We start from the raw sequence: 11,809 nt of genomic DNA on the forward strand, positions 1-11,809 counted from the left end.
TCTGGCACTCCTCGGTAAACCAACTACAAAGTCCATCGTAATGTTCTCCCATTTCCATTCCGGAATAGGAAGAGGTCTAAGAAGTCTTGCTGGACGCTGATGCTCTGCCTTGACCTGCTGACAAGTCAAGCACTCTGACACAACTCTCCCGATGTCTCTCTTCATCCCGGGCCACCAATACAATAGCTGCAAATCTCGGTACATCTTCGTACTTCCGGGGTGAATGGAGTATGGAGATGTGTGAGCCTCTGCTAAAATCTCATCTCTCAACTGATCGACGTTCGGTACCCACATCCTACCACGGTACTGAACAATGCCATCCACAACTGTATAAAGAAGACCACCCTTGGCCTCATCTCTCTGCCTCCAACGCTGTAACTCCTCATCAGTAGGCTGTCCATCTCTGATCCGATCTCGTAGAATCGGCTGCACCGTCAACACTGACAAGCTCGGTGCATGACCACTCGAGTAAAACTCCAAATCAAACCTCTGAATCTCGCTCTGCAGTGGTAACTGCACTGTCAAACACGATGCCATTGACGACTTCCGACTCAAAGCATCGGCCACTACATTAGCTTTACCTGGATGGTAACTAATGTCACAGTCGTAATCCTTCACCAACTCCAACCATCTCCGTTGCCTCATGTTCAACTCCTTCTGAGTGAAGAAGTACTTGAGGCTCTTATGATAAGTGAAAATCTTGCACTTCTCGCCATACAGATAGTGCCTCCAGATTTTCAAAGCGAAGACCACTGCTGCTAACTCCAAGTCATGTGTCGGGTAGTTCTGCTCATGAATCTTCAACTGCCTCGACGCATAAGCAATAACCTTACCACTCTGCATAAGTACTGCACCTAAACCTAGCTTAGACGCGTCGGTGTACACCACTAACTCCTCGTGTGGTACTGTCATCGCCAAAATCGGTGCGGTAGTGAGTGCTTCCTTCAGCTGATCGAAGCTCCTCTGACAGTCTGAACTCCAAATAAACTTTGCATTCTTCTTGGTTAAGGAAGTCAAGGGTATTGCAATAGAGGAAAAACTCTTGATGAACTTCCTATAATATCCTGCCAAACCCAAGAAACTGCGAATCTCCGAAGCATTCCTCGAAATACCCCATTTCTGCACTGCCTCAACCTTCGACTGATCCACTGAAATCCCATCTCTCGAAATAATGTGGCCAAGAAATGCCACCTGCTCAAGACAAAACTCGCACTTGCTGAACTTGGCATACAAACGTTGCTCCCTCAAAGTCTGCAAGACTGTCTGTAGATGCTGCCTATGCACCTCAATGCTCCTAGAGTAGATCAAGATATCATCAATGAAGACTATGATGAACTGATCAAGATACGGCTGAAATACCCGGTTCATGAGATCCATGAAAACCGCTGGAGTATTGGTCAGCCCAAATGGCATCACTAAGAACTCGTAATGCCCATAACGTGTCCGGAAAGCAGTCTTGAACACATCTGCATCTCTAACTCGCAGCTGATGATAACCAGATCGCAGGTCGATCTTGGAGAACGCCGAAGCTCCCTGCAACTGATAAAATAAGTCCTATATCCTCGGCAGTGGGTACTTATTCTTCACTGTGACCCTATTGAGCTCTCGATAATCGATGCACAGTCTCATACTGCCATCCTTCTTCTTCACAAATAACACTGGAGCTCCCCATGGAGAAAAGCTAGGATGAACAAAGCCTTTCTCTAATAACTCCTGAATCTGCTCCTTCAACTCTTTCATCTCGGTAGGAGAAAGTTGGTACGGTGCCTTTGAGATAGGCACGGTGTCTGGCACTAAGTCGATACTGAACTCCACATCTCTCACTGGTGGAATTCCTGCAACAACCTCCGGAAAGACGTTCGGAAAATCACGAACCACCTCTATCTCTGATAATGATCTGCTTGATGGTTCTGAGGCCGTGACAATACTCGTTAGAAAACCTCGGCAACCCCGTCTCAACAGCTTCCTCGCCTGAATATAAGATATCACTTGAGGAATATCACTGCTTTGAGATGCATGAAAAGTAAACGGGTTGCCTTCCGACGGTTTCACTGACACTGTCCTCCGACGAAAATCAATCAAAGATCCATTGACTGTCAACCAGTCCATACCCAATATCAAATCAAATCCGTTCAACGGCAAAATCACTACATCTGCGCGAATGGAGTGCCCCTGTAGCTCCAACTCTAGCTCTCGGATGACACTAGAGGTAGTAATAATCTGTCCTGATGGCATAGTGACATCATAACCATTTTCGGCAATCTCAGGGGTGATGCCTATCCGTCTGATAAACTCCAGGGAGATAAACGAATGCGTAGCCCTTGAATCTAGCAACGCAAACGTGGAGTTGCCTCCAACTAGAATTCTCCCGGTGATCAAGAAGGTATCTGGGTCTGCCTCCTCAGCATGCATCACGAACACTCTCCCTGTAGTGTTCTTCTTCCTCGGGCAATTGGCCATCTGGTGCCCTGGCTCTTTACAATGAAAACAGATGCCTGCTCCTAGAAGACATGGTCCCGGATGCATCTTCTGGCACTTCGGGCAAGTAGGATGTCCTCCAGTATTAGGGGCCCCGCCCCTAGGCTGCTGTCTCTGCTGCTGTGGCTTCTGCTGGTTCGGGCCCTTAGACGGCCCAGTAAACTGCTTCTTCGCAGGAGGCTGCGAAGATGGTCGCTGAAACCCAGACTGAAACTGCCTCTTACTCTGCTGTTCCCTCTGGATCTCTCTCCTACCCTCCTCAGAACGCAAGGCACTACTGACTGCAGCCTCATAAGTAGGAACGTCCGACATGAGAATGTCATGCTTGATTTCTGCCCTGAGCCCCTCAATAAACTGTCTACTTCTCAGGTGCACTCCCAGCAATCAACGGCACAAGGTGACAGCCCCTCTCGAACTGTCGGATGTACTCCACAACGGTCTTGTCCCCCTGTTGGAGACTCATGAACTCTCGAATCATGCGGCTGCGCACGTCCTCAGTGAAATACTTGGAGTAAAACATCCTCCGGAAGTCTTCCCATAGCATAGTAGTTAGATTCACTCCTCGTGATGCACTCTCCCACCATAAGTCTGCATCACCCTTCAGCATGTACACTGCGCATCTCACCTTGTCCGCATCAGTCAACCCCATATAATCAAAGATGCTCTCCAAAGAACGGATCCACCCCTCAGCAACGAGTGGATCTGTGGCACCTGTGAACTCCTTCGGTCCCTTCTTCTGGAACCTCTCAGCCACGTCCTCATCATGGGAAAGTCTCGGACGTGCCGCCTGCTGCTCCAACAGAGCATTAATCCCAGCCATCATGTTTGCATTGGCCTGCTCCAATGCTGAAAGAGGGTTCTGCGGAGGTGGGGATCCCCCACGCCTGTTAACTGGTCTTGGAGGCTGATAGGAGTCGTTTTTGTGCGTTATTTTTGCTTGTTTTGTATTTGTTTTGCATTAGTTTCATTTTCGTTGTGTCTGATTTTACCATTCTTGTTTCGTTTATTGTTTTAAAGTTTTTTTCTAGTCATTCCTCTGGTTTATTTATTTTTATTGCAGGAAATCACCAAGAAATGCTGATGCTTGGTAATAAGGTGATGCTCAATTGAGGCGGTAAGGATAGCGCAAGAAGAAAATCACATTTCTGGAAAAATACGAGGCACCCGCGCGTTAATTTTCTACCGCGCGGGCGCAACCACGAACTTGGGAAACAGGAGTAGCCAAATTTTCAGGCGCCCGCGCGGTAATTTTCTACCGCTCGGGCGCGATGCGCTGACGTGAAATTTTATTTTTTTTAGAGAGTTTATTTCGGGAAGGATTCTTGGGGACTTTAAATACAATTCTTTCCTTAGTTTTTGAGGGTAGATATGGACGCACATCAGGAGGCAGACGGCGGCTGAGCAATTCAAGATTTCTCTTCTCCGTTGGGAGTTTTTCTTTTCTTCTCTTCTGAATTTTTATGTTAAACACTTTTGAGATTGAATTTTTGTAATGAATTCCAGTAGCTAAGTTTTTATTTTGTTGGAATCGAGGGGATACTAACCCCGAAACACTGTAGTGTGATTGAATCACCGGACGTATTGAGATTTGATTTATGTTTATAATTGATTTTATCATGTTTTTCTTTCTATGTTGATGATTAGCTACCCTTAACATAGATTCGTAAATTGTGAATTGCTATCGAGAGATAGGTTCCTAATTAGGACGAATGATAGAATCCATGGACATAAAATATGCATAGAGATATGATATTTAGTACATGTTGATAGCCATAGACCACCAGGTTGAAAGTTGTAGAATTCATAGAACGCAAAGCAATCAGTCATGATAAATAATTAAAGAGATTTAATTATTTCACTGATTTGATTAGTTTGACATCACCTCGAGAGAGAGTGTCAATGTTACAGGAATTTCTGTCAAATTTAAAAGAATAAATTAAATTCTAATCGTCCAGTTCAATTAGGGGAAAGGTGAACCGAAATTCCAACAAAATCATTTTGAATTGGTGTTCTTCAGTCTGAGAATTGATTGTTTGGTTGTGAAATCCACTTTTATTTACGTTGAGTTCTTAATTAATTTTAAATGTTAGATAATTCCAAAATCAAATTTGAGATACTTTGTGTAGTTGAAAATCAACGAGACAAATTACTATTGTTAGTCCCTGAGGACGATACTCGTACTCAGTACATTTTATTATAACTTGAATCGTGCACTTGCGATTATTATCGACTGGATTTGAGAGATTTTTAAAGGAAATTTAAGTGTTAGTATTCCGTCGATCAAGTTTTTGGCGCCGTTGCCGGGGACTAAATAGATTTTAATTTGTTTTATTTGATTTTTCTCTATTACAATTTTAATCACTCATTTCCATCTATGGATTGCAGGATTCTCTTGCAGTACATGCAACACTCACCTGAGGAATTATTGCCTTTTGATTCAGAAATCGAGAGAACTTTTCATAGGAGAAGAAGGCAACAACAACAACAAGAAATGGAAGAAGAACATGAACAGGAACAACCAGATTACAGATTCATGATGGATCTTGCCTTGCCAAACATTGAAGGTGCTAGACCAAGCATCATCCGGCCAACTGTAGCAGCTAATCACTTTGAGATAAAGCCGGCCATTCTTCAAATGATTCAGAACACACTTCAATTTGGTGGGAGTGTCATTGATGAACCATATGTACACATCACAAATTTTCTGAAAATTTGTGATACATTCAAGATACAGGGAGTTTCTGATGACGCTATTCGGTTGCGTTTATTCCCTTTTTCACTGCGAGACAAGGCGAAAGCATGGCTAACGAATTTATCTGCAGGTTCCATCACAACTTGGGATGATTTGGCGAAGTATTTCCTCACCAAATACTTTCCACCATCTAAGTCAATGAAGCTGAGAGTTGATATCACAACTTTTTCCCAAGGAGAACAGGAAACGTTTTACGAAGCATGGGAGCACTACAAGGATCTATTGCGGAGATGTCCACACCACCAATTTCCAGAGGGTCTTGTGGCACAAACTTTTTATTATGGTCTTTCTCACTCAAATCGTACCATGTTAGATGCAGCTGCAGGTGGAAATCTTCTGCGAAAATCGTCAGAGGATGGCTTTGAATTAATCGAGAAAATGGCATCTAGTAGCTATCATCCTCAATCTGAAAGGGGTGCAACCCAAAAATATACTGGAATTCATCAAATTGATGCATTCACATCAGTGGCTGCTCAACTTGAAGTCATGAACAAAAGGATTGAGGAACTAAGCGTGGGACACTCTGTGATGCGAGTACAAGAAGTGTGGTGTGAAAAATGTGGTGCAGAGCATTTCACGAAAGACTGTCAAACATTTTCTCAACCGGAGGGAGTTATGGCAAGTCACATGGGAAATAAAAATTGCCCAAGGAATGACCCATTTTCGAATTCATACAATCAAGGGTGGAGACAACATCCAAATTTCTCGTGGGGTGGACAGAATAATAAAGCATATGGGAATCAGAACTACAGCAGGCAGCCTCAAGAGGAGAAATCAAACTTGGAGCAGATGATGCAGAAGTTTATATCATCTACTGAAACCCGCATGCAGAATCAAGATGCATCGATAAAGAATCTGGAGAATCAAATAGGGCAATTGGCCAAATCAATTTCCAGCAGAGAACAGGGTACTTTGCCAAGTGACACTGAGAAGAATCCGAAGGAACAGGTGAAAGCAATTGAATTAAGGAGTGGAAAGACGGTCGAGCCTGAACCAAAAAGCGAGAAAGAGCCAGAAACAGTTACATCAGAAAAAACTTCAGGCAAGTCATCTATCTTAACACCCCCACCCACTTCACAATCAAAAATTGTTGTGCCACCACCTTTTCCTGCAGCTCTTAAGAAGGCCAAGCTAGACTCTCAGTTTGGTAAATTATTAGAAGTGTTTAAGAAATTGAATATCAATATACCCTTCGCTGATGCACTGATGCAAATGCCAAGTTATGCGAAATTCTTGAAGGAGATCCTCTCTAACAAGAGGAAATTGGAGGAGCATGCGATGATAAGTCTGACGGAAAACTGCTCGGCACTGGTGTAGAATAAAATCCCACTAAAGCAAAAGGATCCAAGGAGTTTCTCTATACCTTGTGTAATTAATGATGTTCAATTTCATAAGGCTTTGTGTGATTTGGGTGCGAGTATAAATCTAATGCCTTACTCTGTGTTTAGGAAATTGAGCTTGGGAGAACCAAAGTCCACCAGAATATCGTTACAACTGGCGAATAGGTCCATCAAATATCCACGGGGTATAATCGAGGACGTACTTGTAAAAGTGGACAAATTCATCTTCCCCGTGGACTTCGTAGTGTTAGATATGGAAGAGGATTTGGACATGCCACTCATTTTGGGTAGACCTTTCCTGGCGACAGGAAAGGCACTAATAGATGTCCAGAAGGGAGAGTTGCTTTTGAGAGTGGGAGAAGAGAAAATTTCGTTTGATGTTTTTAATGCTTTAAAATTTTCTCAGAATAATGAAAAATGTTTTCAACTAGATGTAGTGGATTCACTGTTATTTGATTAAGTGCGGGATACTTTTCAGGAACCATTAGAAACTGCACTTATATTTGAGCATGTGAATGATTTCAGTGATGAAATTGAAGGGATGACTGCATATTTGAATGACAACCAGTCATTGAGAAGAGGTGGAAAGCTTAGACTTGAAGATCTTGGCAACCGGAAGGATTTAGTCCTTCAGAAACCAAGCATTGAGGAACCACCCACTTTGGAATTGAAACCATTGCCTACCCATCTCAAATATGTATTTTTAGGTGAGAATGATAATTTACCTGTCATAATTTCTTCTTCTTTGACAGGTGATATGGAGGCCAGACTAATGGATGTGCTCAAGAATCACAAGAGTGTATTTTCTTGGAAAGTGGCATATATCAAAGGAATAAATCCGTCCATATGCATGCACAAGATCTTAATGGAGGAGAGCATCAACCCATTAGTCCAACCACAGAGGAGACTAAACCCGAAGATGCAGGAAGTTGTAAAAGCTGAGATGATCAAACCGTTGGACGCATGTATCATTTATCCTATTTCTGATAGTCCATGGGTGAGTCCAGTGTAGTGTGTACCAAAGAAAGGGGGGATAACTGTCATAAAGAATGAGAATAATGAATTAATACCTACTAGGACAGTTATAGGTTGGCGTATGTGCATAGACTATAGAAAATTAAATGACGCGACCCGTACGGATCATTTTCCTCTCCCGTTCATTGATCAAATGCTAGAGAGATTGGCTGAATATGAGTTTTACTGTTTTTCAGATGGGTACTCAGGATACAATCAAATAGCGATTGCACCTGAAGACTAGGATAAAACGACTTTCACTTGCCCATATGGTACGTTTGCCTATAGACGTATGCCTTTTGGATTGTGTAACGCTCCTGCTACTTTTCAGAGATGCATGACTGCCATTTTTCATGATATGGTCGAAAATTTTTTAGAAATTTTCATGGATGATTTCTCTATTTTCGGTCAATCTTTTGATGCATGTCTGCATAACTTGAATTCTGTTTTAATGAGATGCGAGGAGACAAATTTGATGCTGAACTGGGAGAAGTGTCATTTCATGGTGACAGAAGGTATAGTTTTGGGTCACCGAATTTCTGAACAGGGGATCGAGGTGGACAGGGCCATGGTGCACGTTATTCAAAATTTGCTGCCACCCACGACAGTCAAGGGAGTTAGAAGTTTCTTAGGACATGCTGGTTTTTATCGGCGATTTATTAAGGACTTTTCAAAAATTACCAAACCTCTGTCTTCTTTGCTAATGAAAGATGCCCTTTTTGATTTTGATTCAAATTGTTTGCAGGCCTTTGAGGTGTTGAGAGAAAGTCTGGTGACTGCGCCAGTACTGACATCGCCAAACTGAGATCTTCCATTTGAGGTAATGTGCGATGCCAGTGACTCTGCTGTTGGTGCGGTACTCGGCCAACGAATAGACAAGGTATTCCGAACTATCTACTACGCTAGTAAGACTCTTAATGAAGCTCAACTAAATTATGCCACCACTGAAAAGGAGTTGTTAGCTATAGTATTTGCACTGGACAAATTTCGTACCTTGTACTTTCAAAAATCACAGTTTACACAGATCACTCTGCTATTAAGCACTTGTTGGCAAAGAAAGATGCAAAACCTAGGCTGATTAGGTGGATCTTACTTTTGCAAGAATTTGATTTAGAGATCAGGGATAAGAAAGGTGTTGAAAACATAGTAGCTGATCATCTGTCTAGATTAGAATGCATTCCTGATGATGCACAAAACGAATTAGAGGACATAGATGATTGGTTCCTTGATGAAAAACTTTTCGCCATAGAGAGTTCACCATGGTATGCACATTTTGCTAATTTTCTGGTCACAAGCACACTCCCACATAATCTATATTTCCATCAGAAGAAAATTTTTTTATCGGATGTCAAGCACTACTTTTGGGAGGAACCATTTTTGTTTAAAATATGTGCTGACTCAATGATTCGGAGATGTGTGGCGGAAGGAGAAATGCAAAGCATCCTCAGTCATTGTCATGATCGTGAGGTAGGTGTCCATGCTGTGCCAATCAAGACTGCAGCAAAGGTACTTGAATGTGGGTTCTATTGGCCCAACCTTTTTAAGGATGCGCGCTTGTTTGTCTTAGTTTGTGATAGATGTCAGCGGACAGGTAATATCTCTAACCGAAATGAAATGCCTTTACATAATATCATTGAGTGTGAGATATTTGATGTTTGGGGAATCGATTTTATGAGACCATTTCCACTTTCTTTGACAAAAAAATACATTTTGGTCGCAGTCGATTATGTTTCAAAATGGGTAGAGGCCGAAGCTTTTGCAACAAATGATGCACAGGTTGTACTGAAATTTTTGAAGAAAAACATTTTTAATCGGTTTGGTGCACCCCGTGCAATAATTAGTGATGGTGGCACCCACTTTTGCAATAAACTTTTTGACAAACTCTTAAAGAAATATGGTGTCTAGCATAAAGTCTCTACCCCATATCATCCCCAGACCAGTGGCCAAGTGGAAGTATCAAATCGAGAGATCAAACAGATTTTGGAGAAAAGTGTGAGTACTAATCGGAAGGATTGGGCACTTCGACTTGATGATGCCTTATGGGCCTATAGGACAGCATTTAAAACACCTATAGGCACCTCCCCTTATAGATTGTTGTTTGGAAAGGCATGTCATTTACCTGTTGAATTAGAGCATAGAACATATTGGGCTATTAAGACTCTAAACTACGAATTTGCTGCTGCAGGTGAAAAAATATTGCTAGAGCTTAATCAACTGGAGGAATTCCGTGACAGTGCATATGACATGACGGTTTCGTACAAGGAACGAACCAAGAGAATACATGACAGGCGCATTCGACAGCGGGACTTCAAGGAAGGAGATGCTGTGTTGCTGTTTAACTCTCGGTTAAGACTATTTCCCAAAAAACTGAAGTCTAGATGGTCTGGGCCCTATAAAATCACAAGGGTGTACCCATCGGGGGCCATAGAGATCAAAGATGCCCGTAACGAGTCGTTCATGGTCAATGCTCAAAGGTTAAAACACTATGTGGGGGGTGATGTGGATTCCATGCCAGTCATCACCACATTGACTGACCAAGACTAGTTTGGGGAGGATGAAAAGTCAAGATCTCGACTTTAAATTGAGAACTACAATCTACTTTTTTTTAATTTTATTTATATGCATTTTTGTTCATTTTAGTAAGCGTTAGAACTTTTTAAGTTAATTCCTTTTATTTCTCGAGTTTGAGTACTGTCTCTGAAAAATTTTCAAAACGAGGGGGTGAGCTCGCGCGGCAGTTTTCTGCCGCCCGCGCAACTAAAGCCACTATCCCGCAAAATTTTTGAAAGAGGGGTGCGCTCGCGCGGCAGTTTTCTGCCGCCCGCGCACCAAAACCCACTGTCTCACAATTTTTTAAAAAAGGGGTGTGCGCCCGCGCGGCACTTTCCTACTTGCGGGCGCATCGAGCAGACTCAGATTTTAAATGCCCGATCCCCTTCTTTCTTTCTTTACTTCCCCTTCCCTTTTTCCTTCTAACCCTAATCCCTCCCGCCGCCATCTCTCTCTCTCTCATTCTATTACTATATTTCTTCTCTCAATTTCACAGGTTCAACACTCAATTTCTCATCTTTATTGACATGGCACCCAAGAAACAGAAGTTTGCTACCTCTAGGGCCAACCCATCCAAAATCATAGAGGGAAAATTTATTTCGGAAGAAGCCAAGGCGAGGTATGAGGAGGCCAAGGCTGCAAGGAATCCAATTGAAGAGAGGGGAATCGATCTCTCTGAAAGCTGCACCGCCTCCCTTGGCATCGTGGCTCGAGGATGGGCCAAGTTTTGCCGCCAACCTCTCGCGGCGTTAGTCCCGCTGGTCCGTGAATTTTATGCCAACGCCGCCGAGCGTACCGATAGCACAGCTTTCGTGCGGGGTAAGATGGTTTCCTTTAGTCCCGCTGCAATTAATGAATTATTGAAAACTCCGGATGTAGATGATAGCCAATTTCAGGCATTTAAGGCTAACCCGGATTATAAGAAATCTCGAATGTCCTGTGCTATGATGGCAATGTGTGGAAGGATTCGGTAAAATTTATATCTTTTAAGGAAAAATATTTGCGGCTGGAACCGGCCTTGTGGTATGCTTTTCTGACTCACAGGTTGATGCCGGTGTCCCACACCCATGATGTCACAATGAGCAGGGCGGTTCTGCTGTATGCCCTGCACAAGCAATGGCCACTTAATGTTGGACGAATTATCAACCGAGAGTTGTACACATCCATTCGCACGTCCAACATTTCAATTTTTTTTCCGACCATTGTTTCTTTACTGTGTGTGCAAGCTGGTGTCCCATACAGGGACGACGAAGAATGGTTGCACCCAATGCAGGCAGTTGATAACACAATTTTGAAAGCAAACCATTCATTCTGCCTTCGAGAGTTTCAACCTCCTAGCCAGGCCAGCTCTGGACCCGGTCAATCATCAAGGAATGTGCTTAAGCCACCCCCTGCTCACCGCACCACGAATGACACATTAAGCGAGATTTCGGCTTGGGTGCAACACATGGAAAAATGCCAAGAGGTGAACGCCGCCCACAATGAATCCACCAACGCCATGATGCGAGGACTGCTCGCAAATGTTGGGATGGACCCTGCCGCTTATCCAGTACCACTTCCATATCCTCCACCGTTCCAATTCCAATATGCTCCACCGGTTCGGGATCTGCCCGAAGATCTTGATGAGGAAGAGTCTGATTAGTACCAGGGGAATTTTTAGTGCTTTTTGTTTTTA

General features: G+C 43.1%; 1 protein-coding gene and 1 non-coding gene across 2 annotated transcripts; one reads left to right on the plus strand and one right to left on the minus strand.

The window, feature by feature from the left end:
• The first annotated feature begins 4,852 nt into the window (after window positions 1–4,852).
• On the plus strand, window positions 4,853–6,547 carry LOC140871177 (uncharacterized). Its single transcript, XM_073273610.1, has one exon. The coding sequence runs from the start codon at window positions 4,853–4,855 to the stop codon at window positions 6,545–6,547; it is 1,695 nt and encodes a 564-aa protein (XP_073129711.1).
• LOC140871195 (small nucleolar RNA R71) lies at window positions 5,372–5,478 on the minus strand. Its single transcript, XR_012147637.1, has one exon. It is a non-coding gene; the product is annotated as a small nucleolar RNA R71 (small nucleolar RNA).
• Window positions 6,548–11,809: the final 5,262 nt, after the last annotated feature.

This window comes from Henckelia pumila, unplaced genomic scaffold (genome assembly GCF_033568475.1).
Source record: "Henckelia pumila isolate YLH828 unplaced genomic scaffold, ASM3356847v2 CTG_429, whole genome shotgun sequence".
Classification (NCBI taxonomy): Eukaryota; Viridiplantae; Streptophyta; class Magnoliopsida; order Lamiales; family Gesneriaceae; genus Henckelia; species Henckelia pumila.

Excerpts from the sequence above, each read along its gene's own strand:
- LOC140871177 (XM_073273610.1), top strand. The coding sequence starts at position 4,853 with ATGGATTGCAGGATTCTCTTGCAGTACATGCAACACTCACCTGAGGAA.